General features: G+C 34.8%; 1 protein-coding gene across 1 annotated transcript; it reads left to right on the plus strand.

Moving 5' to 3' along the window:
* The first annotated feature begins 4,194 nt into the window (after positions 1-4,194).
* Positions 4,195-5,325, plus strand: LOC113505778 (microsomal glutathione S-transferase 1-like). The gene has a single exon (XM_026888591.1). It carries the CDS (start codon positions 4,702-4,704, stop codon positions 5,077-5,079), a length of 378 nt encoding a protein of 125 aa, XP_026744392.1. The 5' UTR covers positions 4,195-4,701; the 3' UTR covers positions 5,080-5,325.
* Positions 5,326-22,993: the final 17,668 nt, after the last annotated feature.

A 22,993-nucleotide genomic window follows, 5' to 3' on the forward strand; every position in this document is an offset into this window, starting at 1 on the left:
ACAGGGGTTCGACATTAAAAGGATACGAAAATTTATAGCTGCATGATAATATACATATTTTAACAGAATACCGCTCGTCTTTTATTGTCCTTTCGTATTTTTTTAAAGTAATGTTTTAACTTTATATCTAATGAAATTATTATTCAGTTCTCGTTAATTCAACATGTAAGAATTATACTAAACTAGCTGTTGTCCGCGATTTCATCTGCGTGGTTAAAAGATATATGTCAAGACGTTTTGTTGTTTTACAAAAAAAAAAATCCTCGGGGACTACTTGAGAAATCGGGGTAAAGGGCTTTTCCAGATCAATGCATGCCAAATTTCATCCCAAACCGTTCAGCCGTTTTTGCGTGATTGAGTAACAAACATCGAAACATCCACACATTCAGATTTATAATATTAGTAAGGATTAAAAAGCATGTAGAAGCCGCAACCTCCAATTGAGATCTACATTAAATTTATTACATAAAGATGTACTCATATCTCGGTACTTGTTATAGAAACCTCAGTATCATTGAATGTGTGTTCATACAATTCGTTAGATATTCATGAGTTTGATTTCATCTGTAAATATATGGTTATTACATGTATTTTTATGGAGATTCATTGCTGTGAGATTTTGGCAGTAAAAACGTTGGCTTTTTGATTCTTTGATACTTTACGAGCATTTGTTTGTTTGATTACCTAATTTTAAGATAATTTTTCAAATGTACCAATATACTTTCCGCCGCGTAAAAAACGTCCCTCACGCCGTCAAAGAAACACAATCCTTTAACATAACTGTTTGTTCAAACGAAAAGCACTTCCCTCAACGTTTTTACATAAAGGGGTCTTCATTTTTTATGAGAGTTTATACAAGGGACAAAAACAAGGAACTTCCCGAGAGCCACTACAAACATTGTAAAGCCCTTCCCGGCTTAAGTTTGCTCACGTATGTAGTACCCATAAGATTAATGTCGGAGTTTCTTTAATCCTCTCTAATACGCCACTTTTGGTTCGCGGTTTGAGCAGATTTGTGCAAATCTTCTTTGGGTAAAAATGCTTTTTGTTTTTTTGTGGCACGTTTGGGGCTGACGGACATAGATAAGAAATTATTAAGGAAAGGCCGAGGTACTTGGAAAGTGAATCTAAGCGACAAAACAATTTGTGAACTGTCTTACTTGTTTTAGAACTTTCTGGTCGATTTGCTTTCGATAATTTTGTCCGCTTATTCTTTTTTCATTGGCTGTCTATTTCAGCTACATTTATTTAAAATTACATTATTTTTAAAACTTTTTTTTGGGCGAGTTTAATATAACGTTTCAATCGTTTAGAAAACGTCTACCACACTTCGGCCAAAATAGATTGCCATACCGAAGTCGCTTGCCAATCCTGTCAACACGAGGTTTCGACCAAATCGGTCCTTTTCAGAGGCTTGCAAACACTCAATGGTATCGATACAAACGGGTAACAAACTTTCTAAAAAGGTATTTTCGTTAACATGAATGTAGTTTTAGCGACCAATACTCTAGGGATTTAAGCCTAGTGCTTTCATGCCTGAAGTAATAGAATCCTTTTACTTGTTTCGCAAAAGAATATTATAATATAGAAATACTTAACATTAAAAAAAAACAGTGAATTACACTATACACGAAAGTTTATAACTAGAATTATCACATCAGATAGTTTTTATTGTAGCGGGCGGGCCAGCGGCAAGCGCTTATGTTTGTTAAATATAAAATTAAATAATTTAATGTGCCTGATTGATATATCGCAGAAATTCTTGATAACAAAAAATCTTAATACAATTATTATATTTCAGTGTAAAATGCATGTCATTGCAAAGAAGGTTACGTTACAAAAGACGAAGGGACTTATCTTCCTGCTAGTGGCCACTTAAAACGTTCAAGTTTTAATAGAAACGAGATGAATGGAATTTAAAACTGTTTCTAAGTCGCACCATGATATTCAGATTTTTAATTAAAAACTTTCACGTTACGCTAAAGTTAATGAGTAATGGATATCGCACTAATGTTGTAAGATATAGTTAATAACAAAGCAAGTACTGAAAATGGGATGGCCAACGTTTTGGGGTTAAACTAAAAGTATAATACGTTATGTAGAATTATTAATGAGGGTCTTCGTGCGTGATTTGTCTGCAAACTGTTGCTAGAAAATGAAATAAATGAACATTTTAACAGGATAATGCCTTTGGTTAAATATTAATGAACTTAGCGGACAGGAATTCATAAGGGTAGATCGAAACTAGTAGCATTAAATTCAATATATAACTTCTCCGAGCAGAACTTCTCTTTTCGTTTTTAGATCATTTTTTTATTCTTAATCATTTATTGTCCATAATTAACACTAACATAATTTGTCCTCATTGTTCTAAAAGAATATTAAGTGTTTAACCACCGTCTTTTAACTTTAACTTCTGAATTCCGCAGAAACTTGCTTATCCAAGCTGGTTTAATTTAAACTTGACTTCTGAAATTTGTTATAAAATAGTTTCGCATTTATAACTTTACAGTAAACTTTTTAGTTTAACAACTAAATACATTTTCCACTTTCCACAAGGAGCAACATGAGCATTGTGTAAGTGGTCTCGAGAATAAAAATCCCTTAAAAGCGCGGATAGGACTTTCGAAAATTAACCCTTATTTCGATAGTTTTTTATTTTAGTTAGTATATATTTGTTGTTATTGGGGCAACAGAAACACATCATAGGTATGTGAAAATTTTAACTGTCCGGCAGTTGCGGGTCTTAAGATACAGCCTGGTCTCGGGCAGACTCAGACAGAGAGCAGAGTCAGTACCAGGGTTCCGTTTTTACCCTTTAGGTACTCTAAAAGTTAAAGAATTATTGTTGAGACGCTTTTTGCGCAATCATTCATCATCATCATCATCATCTCAGCCTATAGGAGTCCACTGCTGGACATAGGCCTCTCCATAATTTCTCCAGCGCAACCGGTTCGTTGCCACCTGCATTCAACGGGACCCAGGTAAATAATATTAATGCGCAATCATTAATATTATTTATCTTTTACCTTTCCGAAATTATGCTATAAGGTAGAATTAGGAAAACGTCAGGTTCTAGTAATACTATGACTAAGTAGGTTAGAAAGTTTAGGCAATTACGTAATCTTCGGCAGAAGTATATTACACGAGGCAAGTTTCTAGGGATTCGCAATTTAGTACAGGTATGAGAAAATTGTGACTTTTAACTTAGAAGCGAAGTAACACGGGATTTAAGAAGTTAAATTAGTTCACTTCGTATACCATTCAAGAGACGAAGTGCTCACACGTATATGGAATATGTAGCTACTTGGAGGAATGAACTTAAATTAAACGAACTGCTTCATAAATGTTTTAATAACTTAGTTACTTAAAAAGTTTAATGTGTTCAGAAACTAGGCTGCACACGTTTCAAAGATCTACAACAAACTTTCCTTTTTCTCAGTTAATCCTACAAGTCACACCCACATGTGGCAGGACAATGTAACAAAACACGAACAGTCCAAAACTCAATGCTTCCTTACTTAAACGAAAGCTGAAAGGCCAATCGTTTTTACTGGAACGTATCAATAATCCGTGTCCGTTTTCCTAAGTAATACATTCATGAACAGGGACTAATATAGTTTTAACATAACTCCAAAGAAACTGCCTGACTAAAAACGACGAACAAGTAAACAATTTTAATAATACTTGAACTTGGCTTAACACAATTCCGCGTGTATTCCTTTTAAATCCCAATTAACCAATCACCTTTGAGTGCAATAACACGTATCCCGTTGTTTCTCACTCCAATGATTTCATCCTCATCCAGTTGCGTAACATATGCGTGTCACACGAAATAAACATAACAACATAATGGTTATGTTTATCACACTTATGTCACAGACGTGTAAGTTTGTAAAGGTAATTTACTGTCGACGTGACAGGAAAGAAGGGTGGATCGGAACGTGTGAGGTCGACGGCGTTTGTACTTAGCTTTCTCTGCGCTTTTCTTGGTGCTTATAAGATGTACCCAGTTTGGATAATACCTAAGATGTATTGCAATAATACGCAGCTAGGATACTAGTGCTCTACTCAGAGTAAAAACTCGTGACGTCATTTTTTTTTAATTCAATTGGGTTTTAGATCTAGAGAGAGAGATCAGAGCTTATTTTATAAAAAAATATTAAATTACACAATTAATAATCACGCTGTAGATTCTTTTAATTAAATATTTGATGTCACCCTCATTATAAATTTGATAAGCCAATCTGTCCTCATACATGATTACAAAAACTCCGATATTGAGTGAGTGATCCAATTAATCGCCGTCGATAATTTAATTAGACCCCATCGGGCTGGACTATTGTGTACTGACCCTATCGTCTGACATTTTGGACACATACGCCATCCACATTTCATTATACAAACGGCAATCAGGGTTTGACATATTAATAGAAGGTCGTAATTGGTAACTTCAGGTCACCGACCATTTGTAATAGGCGCGCCTCGTGATTTATTAAATGGTCCATTCATGATCCATCAAAACTTCACATGTGTTTGACATCTATTTTAGAAACGTATTCAGCCTTTTTGTCAAATATCTTGTTTGTATAAATATTCTGTCAACATTCATGACATACATCAATCAAAATTAATAACAAAAATATATAAAACCCAAAAAAATTACAAGTTTGAATGATAAATTGAAGAAATATACATAAAATGGCTTGTGCCACACCGTGTTCCCTCTTGATGCAGAGTTACTTTTTGTACTCTGCGTTGCTAGCGCTAAAGCTGCTTGCATTAGCTCCTATGGCAGCGATTGTGTGCCATCCTGAAAAGGTGCAACGTGCTAATATCAGTGATCTGAAAAACTTAACGCCTTTCTGGCTGGTGGCCGCGCTGTACATGACCACATCTCCTGACGAAGCAACAGCGATAGCACTTCTTCGTGTTTACGTAATAGCTCGATTTATAGCTGCCGTAGGATACGTCCAAAGACTGCCTAAGACGGCAACTGAGCTCGCGTTCTTCGTGTCGTTCGCAATAACAAGTTTTATGGGCTCATGGGTGGTATATACTTACAGAGCAGCATTGTAAAAAATACCGGAATTGTTAAACAAAAATGGTTGTGCATTTGGAATTCATATGAACAATGTGTTGTACGATTTATGGGGCCATAAAAGGAACAAAAATCATGTATATTTTTGTCAATATAATGTAAAACTTTATCAAGAGCGGCGTTGTTTCTTATTTTTATTTGAACTACATATCATGTTGGGTCTGTCTTTTTTCAAATGTTGTATATTAATGGCGTTTCATAATAATAATACCATCACAAGTGAATTGACTAATTAATTAATCAATACGTGGTTCTTATAATATACAGAAATTAGATTAATTGAAAGTGAAGATATAATGCAACGAATTGAGAGATCCAAGTCCAGACAGGGTCTTGCCCAGCGGTGGGATACAATGACTAGTGAAAGCTATTCGTAAAAATGAATTTTGAGAAGGTCGTAGTTGTAGTTTATGCTAAATTATGTATTAAACTACTTAATAGTTTAAAGGCTTAAATGTAGATTAATTATATGAAGCCTAAACTATAGCCAAGTGTTCATTGTAGATACATATATAACTATGGATGGAAGTTGGGTGAGATATGAGTTTATAACTAAGTTGAGAAGGCAGAGTTTGTATGTAAATTTATTCTAAATAAGTTATTGAATTATTTATAACTTTCTTAATATATACCATCTCCCTGTATTCCCGAAAGGATATGTGTATGATTTGATATTGCCTAACTTATGTCGCGTGCGATTAACATTATCAGTTTCATTTGAAGCACCTATTATAACAGACATCTTACTCTATGTGACTTCGCATATTAAAAAAAGATTAAATGAAAGAAGTGTTATACTGAGACCTACATTGATATATTTTACTTCACTAAATCGGGTCCCAGTTTGCCCGGTAGGTACCTACGGAACTAAAATCACTTGTCAAACACCAAAGTTTCGAGATTTCCCGATGGATGAGTTCACTCCTAGTTTAGAAACCATTCATAATGTTCACTTGTTGACTTTCCTTTTAAGACTTATTGGAGGGCAAAAGTCTTTATAAGTAACAAGAGCGGATTTTTGAATTATTCATAAGTACTAGTAAGTACTTTCTTATCATATTACTGAGACTAACTTAGTAAATGTTCTGAAACTCTTTTTAATGGTTTGCGTTAAGTATTTAATGGTAACTAGTTAGTTAGCTCTTAGCTTAATTATTGTGACGCCTTTTCGGTCGTGCACTTTAATTTACTTGCTGGGTAATTTTTGCAGTACCTCTTATCTCTTTGTAAGTATATTAAGAGATAAACAACTGCAATTTGCACAAAGGAAACAATTTGTAAGAGAAGTCTTTTTTGCTTATTACACTCTCATATGTATGTTAATTAGAGAAAACTTGTTAGCACCCCTGTGGCAAAGGAAGAATAATAAGGAAATTGGTTACACTAATTTACTACTCTTGTGACGTTTGTCCTACAAGTTTAGAGCTTCCTAAAGAGCTAGTCTTAAAAATGATAATTAACGTGAAATTTTTTGTAGAAAATTCTTACTTTAATTAGAATGAATCTTCTGTAATAAATAAAAGCTCTGTTTGCGGTAAAACTTGAAAAAATCTAGAGCATGATTTATCTTTTCAAAAATCGTTTGAAACTCGGAATTCAAACTATTGCGGCTTTAATTAAATATGTTGTAATATTTGACCACTTCTTGTGCGTATATAACACAAAACAATGAACTTGTTGAATACATATAAGTAACCACACAGTTTAGGACTCACACCTGCTTATATTTGAGTTTAGATAATTACGCTTGATGAGGTAACGGAGTACTATACTCGTACCACAATACATTAAGTTGAAAACTTACTTGTTTCGTAATTGTTGTGTATATACAGCTGCCTACTGTAAACTGAGAGTTCCTCTTTTGGGTAGCCTTGAAGTAAATTAGGTACTTACTCTATAGTTTTTAGTGTAAGTCTACTGCGTCTTTACCTTACCAGACCTAAAATTAAGATATACGGGGAGTTCAGTTATGATTGCATACAGTATTTTAAAAACTGATTCAACCATTTTAAGTGCAACTTTAAGAAATAATAATCAATTACATTTTAAGACTTACTTATGCAATATAAAGAATTGCATAAGTTGTTGTTTTTTTATATATCAAATACGCTAGCTCTCACCTAATGCTAATTATTTATGAATTCTACGCTTCCATATACCTAAGCTTTCTAGTACCGATTTTTTTTATATGGAAGTCGAGAATATTTCTTTGAGCTACTTGCCTGCATATTTTCCCACTCGATACCAGAACATTGCTGAGGTGCACTTGTTTAAATTAAAACATGTAGAGTATTGCGTCGTTGAGTAGTCTGTGATTACGTCTGATCAGCAAAAAGCAATTAATTATTTTGATCGAATCCAATACCGATCGCGTATCGATAGTACTACGCGCCGTTTCGGTGTTAATGTTTTTTGTTTAGAAACGAATAAATAGTCAGCATTAAAATATTTTTAGGGCTGGAATATCTAGAACTTTTAAATAGCATTTCTTGTAAAGTTTCGAGTGAATAATAAAATTATTTTAGACCGTACGTACTCAAGGACTTGTATGAACATTCCTAATGCTTTATGGTTCTTTAAAATATTTCACATTGACATTTGACGTCAAAATTACAAGTAAATAGTGAATAGTAAATAATAAAAAGTTAACAAAAAACAGTGCTTATGACGCTCACAGTAAACATAGATCATCCTCTAATCCAGACGTATATGGTCCATTCGGCTTTGCTAGTTATTAAACTTTTAGCCTTAAGTCCAATAGCGGCAATGACATGGGTGAGAAAAGGTATTTTCCCAAACCCTGATATCGTGCGAAGAGCCTATTTATCAGAACTGAAGAATCTGGCGCCGTTCTGGTTGGTCGGAGCACTCTATGTGACGACAAACCCTGAAGAAAGTATTGGAATAAGTTTATTCAGAATGTTCACGACGGCGAGATTGATTGTCATTCTTGGTTATGCGACGAAACCCGTTCCGCCTGTGTTCACTGACTTTGCTCTAATATTGTCGTATGTAATCACTTGCTACATGTCCTTATACGTTGTATATTACTATAGAGATGCTCTTTAAAATTGAAAAGTATCCTTCGAATATGGACGTGATAGATTCAGCATTGCAAAGTCGTCAAGACTCGTTTGAGGCAAGTAAATCGGTGTGGAAATTGCCTTTTAGATTGTGTTTTCTTCAATCGCGAGTGGGAAAAACGACTGACTTTGTATAATTGTGTAACAATTGAGAGACAGAATTGAAAGTGTTTTATTTTTGAGTTGTGAAATTTGAAAGTAAGTGCCTACAGTATTCTTTTCTTACATTTATTGAGTCATAAAATTAATGTAAATAAGTTAGGTAACATGAAGTGTTTTATTAATAGTGTTTACAAGATGTTTTGTATAAAGTATTTTTTGATGGTAAAAATATATAAATGTTGAACAGTTCTCTATGTGGTTTGTAATAAACATCACTTCATGCGCCTGATATTTCGTTAGAATAAAAATATATTTAAAAAATCCAAAGCATGTCTAACAACAATTTCTTAAAAAAAAATCCTAGCTTAGTTGGAGCAAGGCCTAATTGATCAAACGCGTGAATATCTATTGCACCTTCTCAAAAAGATGTAACAGACCTGAACGTCTTCTGAATGAATAGTCGAATAAACTAATAGCCAAAATCCACTACATATTGGACCATTTATCCCAAAAAGGTATCAATAATGGGCGGTTGATTGTACGATTAAAATGCCTTCAGAGCCGCACGACGGCTTGGCAAAATGTGGTTGACGGGGTCATCCGTTTCGGCGATGAGGGACGAATAATAAGTGTACATCTTTACTTTTCTTAAATCGATGGCTTTTTGATGGATGCTTCGCAATAGAAAGCATCAGTTTTTTGCAATACCATCATGTAGAACGGTTAGTAGAGCAAAATCCCCCTTACCCCGAACGCTTCAGTTACTTAACCAATTCCTGGACTCAACACCTGAGTGTGACGTGTTTGCGAGTGAAAAGATGCTATTTTTGTCTGAATGTTTAGAGTTTTGTGAGAGAACTGATTGCTGAGAGGTTTATGTTATAATTTTGGAAGTAGTTATTTCTGTTATGATTTTTATTTTTCATTTGAACGTTTATATGTTTTGTTATTTTGTTATTATTATTTTTATACAGATATTTTTTACTTTCTTTGTTTGAAAGCATTTTTTTATTTTATTTTTGTAATTTTGTCATTGTTTTTATTGAATAGTGTAATTGGTGTTGTACCGTCTATTCAAATAAATAAATAAATAAATAATAAATGGAGTCAATAATAACCAGTTACAATTTTTGAACAGATTTTTTTTTTGTTAAAAAAGGTGGTCTGCGAATCGGTAGGTAAATCATTTCATTCATGGCCTAGCCTTTTCCCAACTATGTTGGGGTCGGCTACCAGTCCAACCGGTTTCAGCTAAGTACCAGTGTTTTACAAGGAGCCTATCTGACCTCCTCAACCCAGTTACCTGGGCAACACGACACCCCTTGGTTAAACTGGCTGTCAGACTTTTCAAGCTTCTGACTACCTGTAACGACTGTCAAAGATGTAGGAATAACAGCCGGGACCCACAATTTAACGTGCCTTCCGAAACACGGAGGAACTCGCTATGAAAAAGATGGTCACCCATCTACGGACCAACCGCGTCAAGCATAGCTTAACCTGTGATCGAATCACTTATTCGGTTATACCTTAAAGCCACGAGAGCTCCTCTTTAATCGGTAGGTAAATAATACAGACAAATATAAGTTACATACGCCTTTTGCTCTTGTCACATGATTTTAGTCTAAAATGTTACTAGTAGCGATAATTTTAATGATCTTACTAACATCTAACACTATTTGTCACAGAGAGAGGCAGGCTAAGCCTTGATACTATGAATACGACCCTCAAGGGAACGTCGTACTTCCGCGAGCTCGTTAAATCGCTTGCACATGTCATACGAACACTGTTTCTCGCAACGTAGTAAAATTTTAAACTGGAAAGTCTGAATATCTAGCTTTAAAAGTATTGAGTTGTGACGTCACCTGAGCTACAAACTCTTTAGTTCACGATTGTCATTGACGTAATTGTATCACCTCGGATTTTAAGGGGCAAATAATCAACCATAAATTTAGACTATCTAGATCCTCATATATATACATGACATAGCTCTGCCGTCCTCAAGTTACGCCATAGCTCCCGATCCTCCGCCTTTCGCATCCAGTCCAAGCCAGTCACCTTTGGGCCTTTCGAGATGGTAGACGTCCTTTTTTTTTTTTTGGTTAGGCGGGGGAATCCTCAAGGACACCCACCTCCTCGGGGGAGGAAGTGGGTAGTGTCAGACTCTTACTGACTAATCCTTAACCGCAGTACAGCGTCCCCGTATTTAGTAGGTGCGCGGGCATGCATAGCATTTCAACACGCACCGACTGCGGGGCACCGTCGGCTAATAGATGCCGACGGCTTCCTTCGTTTCGGCAGATGGTAGACGTCCTACTAAGTTTGCGTGGTGTCCACTCAAGGCCTCGTCTGCTCCGACGGCCAGCGGTCCTTCGACAGACATGGCCAGCTCACTGCCATTTCAGCTTGCTAACACTACAAGCTATGTCAATCACTCCAGTTCTTCTCCTAATCATCTCGTTTCAGATTTCATCCTTCGAGAAAGACAACCAACATTCTTTGCATAAAACAAACACTTATGATAACTATATGAAGAGTCAAGTGACGCATAAAACCTCTTACGTTAACCAAATCGTATAAGTAACATTATATCAGGAGAACGTTCAGCGATCTATCGCGGGTGATGTATGTAGGTACTTTAGCGATCCATTATATCACACTACCTGCCGGAGATTTCCCCTTCCGTAATATCGCCGGTCATAAGACGGCGTGCGAGCCATCCATTTCCCACGATATTGATATATAAAATTATTAGTTTCCCGTTCTAGTATGGGTATCGCTAATAGCTTGAATAACAAGAGTCTATTAGTGTTAATGTATTCGCACTTGGCGTAAATTAAACATAGAATGAATACACATAAATATTTTCCGGCCCCAATCTACTGATTTGACATTAATATTAACATGATTTTTCATCTTCTAGAAAGAAACTAAGATAGTTTTTATTACAAAAAGTTCCCCGTTTAAACGCCGGTAACACCGCAGGAGTAAATCTAGTATACATATACGTTTAGTTGACTAAAAGAGATGTTGGCCATTCAAGAGTTCCAATAAAAGAAGACTATAACTAAGCTTTTGAATAATTGCTTCCAAATATCCTAACATTGGAACGCTTAAGGAGCCAGACCACTTTGTTTGAGTCGCTCACATTCTTTTGTAGCAACAATCAAAATGCTCGTCAGAACTGCATCATTTGGTATTACACGGTCTTATCACTCTTGTATGGGAGTTTTATCGTCCCTTTACGATTACGGAACACTTGAGGAGTAATGTTATGTTGTTCTTGTTATGGCACGCTTTACTGTTCAGACGTGGCACGCGTTTTGCAATTTAAAAACAATGTCGTTTAGTTGAAAGTACAAATATGACTTATATGTCGTAAGATGTGCTATTCCTGTTGCTATAAAGATGAACGCAGAGCAAATGGGTATGTAGGAAAGTCACTAAGTTTAAAAAATACGGTGGTAGTTGGATCCTTCTCAACTAAGGAAAAATCAAAGCATGTTAATGATAAGTACGAAAATTGATGTAAATTTTATATTAATTGTCATTACGGATGGTCAATGTTGATTAATTTGAACTGCATTGAGCAGTTTAAAAGTTTCTAAACCCTCGAAAATTACGGCACGGCCAACTTGTAAGGGTGGCATTAACCCTTCAGCTTGCTATTGTGATTGCAGAGTCCTCATGTAAACCATGGCCTACTTACCAACTTGTCTAGTACTTTATCACTTACTCCCAAGAGGCCTTGGAGGCCACGAAAAGGGGAATCGTTGATAGTATTCACTGGCTAAAGCGTAATACGATTGAAATTATAATATCTGGTCGTGATGTAGTAGAATAGTGGTAGGAGTTAGTCTTTTAAGGTTTGCGATGAAATTAAACGTAAAATCAAATTGAAGAATTGTAAATACCAAAAAATTACAGTTGAAAAAACATGTACTGGATTTTAAATGAGTAAAAGTCACGTAATGAAATAGACTATTCAAAAAATAAAGCGTCAAGCCTAAATGGTCATTACTTCCAATGCGAGGCAGAAGATTGTACCAAAAAACTCTAAGCAAACGCCAATCGACACTAGAATTTGACTTTTTGTTCATTGATTCGTGTTAGTAGTTAGACATCAAAAATACATTTCTACTCAATCTTTACACCGAACCCGGATACATCCTTGTTCATATAAGGTCTAATAGGGATGGACAGTGAAATATGCTCCATTCACTTTTATCTAACTGCCAATTTGACCCAAATGGTCAGCCTTAACGAGAGGACCACGTTCTTGAGCAGATACTACAAAGGTCTGAGAATGTCTACAAGTATTTAGAATTTCGAAATATCTCTTTCCCTTCTGTAATCATTTTAAATCCACATTAAAAATATCCTTGTAATAAAAGAGAACGTCCTTGCATAAGGTTTTACATTATCATGCGCTTTTGGAATGTGTATTATCAACGAAATTTACAAAATAACCAATTACTAACTAATACAAACTGTATTTAATTAAATTTGTACGCGTAATATAACCTAATTTTAACCTGCCTAATACTAAGGGACTAACTCGTTACAATAAAACGCAGAATGCTTGTCCTTATTACATTACGTTCACGTGAGACTTATATACAACGAGATGTTAAAGGGCTTAACTTTCACCTACCTACCCCTTTTCGAATGACAGCGTAAGGTAATATTTATTCTCCCCTTTTGACTAGCAGAGTTATTTCAATATCTTGTCATACCAGCTGTTTCTATTTTAAAACAAAATTTTCATCTAAATCATAGTTATCCATCAAAGTTTGACAGTGAAGGTTTCCAGTCAAACTTATACAGAAACCAACCTTGTCTGGCAACGACCGCTTAATATCCACCGTCACGAAGGAGTTAGAAAGGCACCCATCTCTTAATTAATCATGACCGCTGCAATTTATTCTGTGCAGTTCTCGACAAAGACAGATCGTACCTCCTCCGGCTGAAGTGTCGTTATAGGTGACTAGAGAATTAGTTCTGCTCAACTGCAATCATAAATCTGTTTGAGAGAATTCTTATAAATTCTAGCTGTCGTAGGGTTTCCATTGAAAGCTGGTGAGAAGTTATCTTTTAGAAATTCTCATTTCAAGTATCGGCAAGTGAGATTGAGTAATCAATTTGCTGATTTCTTGCGTTATGTTATTTCGCGATTAAAGGAATTAATTCATATCATGTGAATCTGGAAGGTCAAATTATTATTGATATCGCTTGACAAACTAATATAGAGCAATATGTCGATGGCGTAAATTTGAATTCACGCCATACCTATGTCAAATTTCCTTTGCCACCGGTCGCATTTCCGAAGCCGAAAACAACGCTATTATGGAGGGTTGCTACAAGCCGTATTAGAGACAATCGAATGTTCGAATGTTGCGTAAATAGGTTGTTATTGAGTAGTTTATACGCTAGTGCATTGTTATTATAGAGTTTGAATCGCATACATTGCAACGTGGTATAGGTTTTGAAGACTTTGTGTTATTGCGAGGGCAATGCCATTGGCTATGATTAGCGCGCACATAGTTTTTCTTTGTAACAAGTCGGTGTTTACGTCCTAAGTGCTACCAATATTCTAAACGTTTAGTAGGTACGGATGTATGGATGTTTCTCTTCTTTCGCTTTTTTCATGAAAAAAGCACTGGACGGATTCAGACGAATGTCGGTACATATATAGTTTATAACCAGGATTAACACATGGATATCATTTATCCCGTTTTAATGTAATCGTGGGATCATATTCGATTTGCAGCAGACAAGGCCCTGGGGTGACAGTTAGTTCAGTATACTTTTTTACTTTAATTATTATTTCAGTTTGTCTTATGTTTAACGCATGAAAATATCTCATTTAGCAGGCAATGTTTGAGTTGCAAAAACCAGTAAGTGCCGTTTTACCGCCGACCCTAATCACTTACCATAACTGGGCGACCGCTTATTCATCCCTAGATTAATGACGGATTAAACAAATTACCTTTTACCCATTTCAAAACCCTAGTTTTAAGTTTTATTCAAAGAAACCTAAAACGTAATAATAAAAGTTCCTTTTTTGCTAAACATGCTATGTTTTAACACATTCAATTATTTTTAGGGTAATATTTCAAATGATATTTAAAAGCCGAAGCTCGCAAACCCACCGAGCAAAAAACAAAAGCGTAAAGTAATATTTAAAATTACGGCGTTAACACCTTTTATTTTAAACCTCTTTTCTGTAGTAATGGACTTTATTCACTTGAGAATACTAACATGTTAGAAGAACAATAAAAGTCTTTATTTTTTCATTTCTTTCCCGTTTCTAGGGTCAAAACAAACAAAACGCTGTTTCAATTCCATTCATGATTTAAGCCGTTGGGTGTTTAATTAATGTATGAATGCTTTTAATTTTAAATTTAGCCCTGAATAGTGGATCAGATTTCCATTTTGGTCTAAGAATTTTCTTAAACATTTTTCATTAAATATTCAAACAGAGTATACCTATTTACTCTAATTGTACTAAGAGATTTATTTGGGAGAGTATAATTTTCATTATACGAAAGTTTAATATTAACTAATGTTGATATATTAACTAACAGTGGGTCAAATCTTACCTTTGAACATTGAAAGAAAAAAGACAGGTAATTGATTTATTTACAATATTTTTAAAAGTTATTAGGTAATACTGTTTTTGTCGTAGGGTAAAGGCAGCTATTAATATACCAAGGATTTTTTTTACCTAAAACTACTGTGTCATATACTGTGTCATAAGGCTTTCGACAAATCCTTCCACAATTCTTCGTTGTGGGCCACATGCAAGCAGCCTACGCGGTAACCGTTCAAATCGTCTCGCCACCGCTTCCTATTGCACGCTTCCTCGCCCTTGTGCACGCACATAGCTATTAAATGCAAATAAAGGAAGCTTACTTAATGTCTAGTAAGGTTAGATGGAAACAGTTTATTCATTAATTTACGAATACTGCCATGATGTAATTTCGTCCAAGTCGCTTATCAGTTCAGCAGTAAGCTAAGTCTAGGCAGTACAATCAATCATCGGAGCTAGCCCCGATTGAAACAGATTAAGCTATGCTCAAAGCCAAGATGGCAGCCGTCGAAGGTTAGATTAGATACTTAATCATATTCTATCAATACGTTATTTAAGAACCTCTTCTAGTCTTAAATCTGTGCCGAAGTATTTGTGTCAAGTATTGTTTTGATCGATGGTTTTTTTTTACTTCATGAAAATTCTAGGGGATTACCTCGATTTACATATAGTATTTTTTCTCTCACATGTGAAAGTAGAACGGCATCTGTTCAAATGTAATCGAATAATGGCTTTGCCTCTGAATGAATTCAAACGTCAATCATTATAAAAGGCTAGAAGGCTTCAAGTAAAATTATTATTACTAATGTCGTTATTCGACTGAAATACTTAAAATATAAGAACAAAAAAAATGGTGAATGATGTAGTACTGTACAGAGAAATTTTAAAGAAAACAAATTTTAAGTTACATAATCGTAATACGATTTTTGGTTCAGATTATAGACCATTTCATAACACTCCCAGCATTTTCAACACGTATCAAGATGGCTCTTGCTGCATCAACTCATATAATACACGGGATAAATAAAAACGTAACATATGACGTCACACGAAAATAGTCGTGCACTTTGCGACGATTTCCGACGTCGCCGTCTCAAAGCCATTGAAGTGTGAAACAGAACGCACGTCCGATATACGGCTGCGGGGTCACCACTCAAGTGTGAAAATTACATTTGAAACTCCTTGGATTTCACTCCGAGTATTAGCGGTTGCTGTTACTTGTGATAAGAATGTGACAAGTGACGTCACATGTTGTCGAAGTTCCTTTGTTGAATCTCATTTCGTTTATCTTCTGTTTGATTAATTTGTTTCCAGTCGGTAATTAATGGGTTTATCTTTTTTTGAGAAAGAAGTAGAGTAACGGTATCGGATGATATACACGTTTCGTATTAGCTTACACTAACATACAGTTTTCTTTATTTTAATTAAAATTATTCTCGTGTAGCGCATTATAGTGTCTTATAAAATAGATAACTTTTTTTCAGAGGCTTGTTTATTATAAGAGAGTATATCTTCTCTAAGTAATGTGTAAATAAGTATATTTTGAATTTTATACAACCAGCGTTCAGTGTTCCCAATAAATTTCACCTAAGGTGTGGCCAATAAATCTTCGGTAAGTGCAATAGAAGGTGGACCGTCTGGAGTCTACAAGATTCTGCACTTCCACACAAAATATTGTCGCAATTGATGCCGGCATCAAAATAGGTCACATGTAACGAACTGTTTTGTGTTAACTGTTTGCGGGCACGGTATAATTACGTCACGAAATACTCGAAAACGACACCCTAAGGAGTATTAACGTTTCGAAATAAAGTCTCTAATACGATGCTTAATTTTCATATATTTGAGATGTTGGAAATTTTATTAAGTCATTTGAGATTAGCATTAAAGTTAATAAGTGAGAAATGAAATTTCTTTGTGGCTGTGACTTTTACGTTGGGGAAAAAGTTCAGTAAATATTATATTAAGTGTAATGATCGTATTTAAACAGGCGTTTACTGAGTAACCATTCATTGAAAATAAAAAGTTCTTATTGATAATAATTATATAAGTCAATTTAAGAAACATGTAAAGGTTTTCGCAAATATGCTTCGTACTAGCAGTTACTTCAGTTTATAAGAAACGTACAATATAATAACGAATGTTTAAAACTACAAGAGCGTGAAGTAATCGCCACAAACAGATGTGTTCCATGAAAAACTACTATTTAAAGAGACTTTTATAAGCGACATACTTAAAGATGAAAACTGTACCGAAAGTGGACGGTAAAAGTTCATTACTTTGAATTAAAACACAAATGGTTTTTCAAAGAATGTGGAACAGTTGGACTTATAACAAAAGCTTTTGTTTCTGTTGATCAAAGTATATTACAATTAAAAAAAAATATTTTTTGTTATGAAACGAACTCTGATTTTAAATATATTATCCGACAGTCGTTTATCAAGACTATGATCAAGTAAAACATGTATACAATAGATACATAATATAGGACTATAATTATACTCTTTGCACTCACTAAACCTACACCTTTTTCACCTCCCTTAAAAATATATAAATCTAAGCGTCACTTATTTGCGGAACAGGTCAACGTGTTAAGTAAAACATGACATGTATAAAGTACTTGGCACGAACGTAAACTCAATCAACAATAACATCATTAATGGATCGTCGTAATTGCCACACAAGTCGGTTAGCATCTTCCAAGACAATCTCCTACCATAGTTCATTTTTCGTTTTCGCGTGAAAGTGAGTCGAAAAGTCGTGATTGTGATCTAACCTCGTAATTCATTTGTTTATTTAAGGGTATGGCTTACTCGAACTGCAAAATTCGTAAAGATTTACTACTACATTGGTATACCTAAATTTAGATTACTTTAAGTACTTTTTAATCTTACAATGTAAGCTATTTCCCAGTATGCATCATACCTACGTACGACAGTACAAAGTAAACTTGTCAGGTGATGTCGAAATTGCAGGTAAGTAAACTTCTTATAAAGAAGAAACTCGCTCTATGTAACTATTCTACTGAATTGTGCTCTATTATCCTAAGGTTAAATCTTTTGTCATACGGTTTAGCTGAAGTTTTCTGTTCGGATGTGTCACAAATGTATTTGTAAAACAACCAGGAACAAAGGCTTAACGTTGTCTGAGAAGCGCCTTCGGGCTTGAATGTGTAAAGCGGCTTACGTTCCAAGACCGATCGTGCTAAACATATACTCCTGGTACTTTAGCTATTGAAAATACATTCTATTGATTTCTGAAAGTCACTCTTAAGATTTGGCAGAAAACTTTAAACAAGATTGAAACAATTAATTGTTGATTATGGCTATACGAACCACAAATAAATGAATATTCTGAAAAATACGTGTACAATGGTTGACTCAGTCAGATTTTGGTTCTATACCTAGATTTTTCTCACAAATGATGTTGCTAATCCACTCTTCATACGATTGCGATTGTTTTACAAGCATACGGCCATCGAAGCGGTGACGAGCAGTCAGTTTGTCGTATTGACCTCAACCACTCGGCTACCCATGTAGAATACTCTCTTTTATTCTATTTAAAACATTCACTAAAAAATAAAAACAAAAAAGGTCACACTGAGTCTAGCGTAGGTCAGTTATTTTAGGACAAGAAGCCCGGAAGTCTTGAGACGGACGTGTAATCAGGACAAGACGTGAGCTCGAGCTACATGTGCAGTTAGACGAAATGTTAGTAAACTTTACTTTAAATCAAATATACGTAGCTAGAAAATCAAGGAAAAGATGCTACTCTAAACTCAAGCAAATACTAATATGTATTTTAATTATAATATCAACCAAATGCCGCAGATGGGCAACTGGACTCCTACAGAGGGAAGATATGATACTTGTTTACTGAAGGGTGGCCATTCTAGATTCGATTTCAATATTTGAATCCAAATTTAGTATTTGAGCGTTTTAATCAACTAAGCTCTTTCAGAAATTTTGAATTTGATAAAATCTGGACAATTGAAGAGTGTGAGAAGTAAAATTAATGAACGATGTGATTTGTGAGTTCGAGAAACAATAGTAAGGAACCAATTCTCGGCCAGTAATAGCCAGTTAAGTAATAAACTCACTCCGTTGCTTCTGCAAACAGCAGAGCTTGTAAGTTTACGTTAAGATGGTCGTGGGTAATGACTCTTGCGGTATTTTAATTACACATAACATTTAGTAGAAGCTCATCCAGTTTCTAGATGCCAAAACTTAAAGTTGTGCTTAAATTATGCATATTACTTTCGTTTCTTTTACGTTCGGTTGTAACAATGGACGATTTTTATAACTATTACATTATAACATTAAAATTAATCCTAAACTATTTAGTAAACCCAATTACTTTCCTCAGAAACGACTTACGCCTTTTTCAAAGTGAATAAGTAATATCTTCTATCGGTCGTTGCCAAAAATAATTATTTTCAGTAAACATACTGAAGCTGCGTTTATTTCCCTTAGGCATATTCACGGACCTGTGATTTCCTCCGATATTATACTGACCGACGCCTTATTAAATCATCTCCCATATGCTCTGTTATATGTTTACTTTAAAAAAATATGTTTTTAAAGATAAATATATTTTTTTGACATCATATTTTATTATGATACTAGCTGACCCAGCAAACGTTGTTTTGCCTAATAAATTATTTCTAGCTGCATGTATTTTTAATGCCACGTTATAAAAAAATAAAAAAAACGTCCAAAGAATAAAATATATTATTATAGTGTGAGCAACCCTTATCACTTAGGTAGATATTGGTCGATTCTCAGACCTACTGAATACGCATATAAAATTTGGTAAAAACCGGTTAAGCCGTTTCGGAGGAGTACGGTACCTGACATCGTGACACGGGAATTTTATATATTAGATTTCAAAAAGAAGTTCGTTATTTTATTTTATTTAATTATTTAATTTTAAAATCTGAGATAACTCGCAGGCAAACAAAAATTGCAAAGAAAAACATTTTCTTAATATTGCTTACTTAGGTACCCAAAACTACAAACTAAAAGTACTATAAAGGCGACTCCAGTCGACATGCTGTAAGTGCTGAAAAGAAGATGCCATAAACACATACTCTCGTAAATGTATGAGTATCGGCCAAAACTTCCTCACTACTGCACTTCGGGCCTCTAAGTTTATCGGGACAATAAACATAAACCAGTTACCGTAAAAATGTACTGGCGGTGCCCAATAGGTGAGAGAATGGGACACAAACTATTCTACTGACAGGGAAAAGTATTTCCCGTTCGTGAAAATACTTTAGTATGCTTTTACTTTAGAACTTCAGTATTTTGTATTATAGCTTAACATAGTGCATAGGGTTTAGAGGATATAGGTTAGGATAGAGGAGAGAATGTCGGACGCATTAATTACCAGAAAATGAATTAGGGTAGGTAGGTAATTATAATTATGTTTATGTTTAATTTTGTCATTTATAGTCCAGATATTCATATAGTTCTAAAAATTTCGTAACACTTAGTGGAAAAATGTATGGTTACATATTGCCACACGAAGTTCTGATTTAAAAGTTAAGAGTTTCCCTACTCGATAATGACGTATCCCTGTTTTATCCACAGTCCAAGGGATTAACCAACATAAGCATAGTTTACAAGCCACCTAACTTCGTTACGGTTCACGAGTTTCGTCGAATAGGGTTTATTTCGTTTTTAGTTTGGTACTAACTCGGCTCTAATAGGTGCTAAAGTTTTTTGTTAATCCTGGATTAGCTTTGCGTTTTGAATATTTTGTACATTTCGGTGCTACGGTGTGGCGTGGGTTGATTATAAATTTATTAGTTTTAGTGAATTTAGATTTAAGTAGGTTTTCAACTGTTTTCGAAAATAGCAACAAAAATGTAAGTAGTTCGAGGAATTATACGATTAGTTTTGAAATAAAGCTGTATACCTATATCATCAATATTTTGTTGTGTTACTAGAAAAAAACACCGCCTGAGAATTATTTATATCTTGCAAAATTTCAATGCTTAAAGCACACCCGGCTCCCGAACTTGTGCCCAGAAAAATACATTTTATTCTAAAATTACTCTAGGCAGAGCCGACGGCGTAACTCAGTTTTAAAAAATAGAAAGAGCGATGTATTTTGAACACGGATTTAGGGAGGCCGTTATTTTCAATGGACTGGTTTAAAAAAATACGTGTTGTTAGTTTTGCGTTGCTTCTATTTTTGATTCATACGTTTTGAATATTTGACGTTATTTCTAATGGGGAATGAATCTTTATGAATTGATTTGTTTCTGAATGTATTTTTTTTAAACTTTTGTTCTCTATAAATCAGGGCTCTGGAAATAATAGTGTAACTTTTTTATTTATATTGATTTATCAGGTTTCAAAACCTATTTATTGAATTGTAGTCACGACTTCTCCCAATATAACTACGGAGAGGTGCAGCTTGATTGCCGCGTGTGTTGAATTGGCGAATGTTTTTCGTACTTGAAGATCAGGAGACCTACCACCTCTTCAATTAATATTAGTGCCGTTGCGGAAGTGAGAAGCTGCACTATACCATGTAGAGCGCTCTCTCGTTTTCGCAACTACAGTAATAACTAAACTTTGATTGGTAGTGGTGGGACTCTTGTACTCTGACCGTATATCTGGTTAAGCTGTGGCCGTCACTTGGCTTGCATCCAGAAAATTTACCGTCTACATAAGAAAAACGTGTGAAAAATTGTTTGGTTAAGCTAGTGGAAATTTTGTTAAAGGATTTTAGTTAAATTCAATATCTACTAGTTATTTTAAAAGAAGCAAACCTTCATATTTCATTTGTTCCTACCAGCCTCAGTTCCTATCAATGGACGTAAAAAAATCTTTATAAGTTGATAGTGTTGAAACTGTTTATTAAAATTTTCTCATGAGTTCAAATGTCAACAAAAATCATTGACGTGAGAGCGCCATTTCTGAGCCTGAGCTCGCTTGATCAACTGGTACAACCTGTGAACTGATAACGATGTATTGAGGTGAGCTATGCTTGCTCTGACTCTTATTAGGAAGTTCCATTGACATTTGATTGAATGGTATTAAAACTTGTATAACTTTGTATACATTCGTAACACCGCGGGTCGTAACGGGATAAGGCAACTTAAATGAGAGGACAAATTAGACTAACAGTTAAATACAATTTTCTAGAATTAAATGGCGATTTAGGCCTGAAAAACTCTTTGTATGTTGCTTATTACTTTCGCAACTTTACAAGAAATTATATATCTATCTAATCTAATATTCCTTCCAAAATATATAAAATATTCTCGCGGTGAATTGCTGCTTTGCCATTTATTTGTTACTTGTTTAAAACAGAAGCTTTGGTGATTTGTGACTCTAGACTTAAACTCTAAAAATGTAATGCAACTTTCGAACAAGATATTGGAAAAGTTAAAAAAAGATATCCATTCTCCGTTAATTTTAATTGTGGCTAAAGCTTAAACTACAGACTAACTTTTTAATTCAAATAAAAACAAATTTTGCTTTGATAGTGTTTAACTGAAACATATTATAGCACACGAAATTAAACTCTAAGACTAATAGGATTACTAAATTAATACAAAAATATATCGTATTGGATTAACAGATTTATCATAAAAACTATTTTGGTTCGGAAAGCTTTCAAATTAGGTATGAGCTGTCTAGCTAACCCAAGCCACAGTAACTCCATTTCTAAACGATGTATTAACGAGCTAACGAGTATTCAACTAGCACAGCTTACACTGCGACGGGAGACGGGAAAAGTTTATCCTAAGTTTGAAACTAGATAGCTAATAGTAACAGGAACTGAATCCTATTGGTGATTGATGTATCGTTCGTAATTATATTTTAATGGCTTTCCAATGTGTTGTAGAAATGTTAATGTATGACGTTTCCTGATATCCATTTTTTTTGTACTTTCCCAAGCAGAAAGTGAGAGATGATCCATAAGTCGCGTGGTATTCTGGTGTTATTTAATATCGTCCTATTTGCAAGGCTTCTACCAACTGCACGGATAGCCAAGTGGTCCAATTAAGCTAAGCGTACTCCGTGCGGGTTTGATTCCGCGTAGAACAAGTTTTTATATGATCCACTATTACTTTTCCTGAGTCTGAGTGTTTCTGTGCAC

The sequence above is a fragment of the Trichoplusia ni genome, chromosome 27 (assembly GCF_003590095.1).
Source record: "Trichoplusia ni isolate ovarian cell line Hi5 chromosome 27, tn1, whole genome shotgun sequence".
Lineage (NCBI taxonomy): Eukaryota > Metazoa > Arthropoda > Insecta > Lepidoptera > Noctuidae > Trichoplusia > Trichoplusia ni.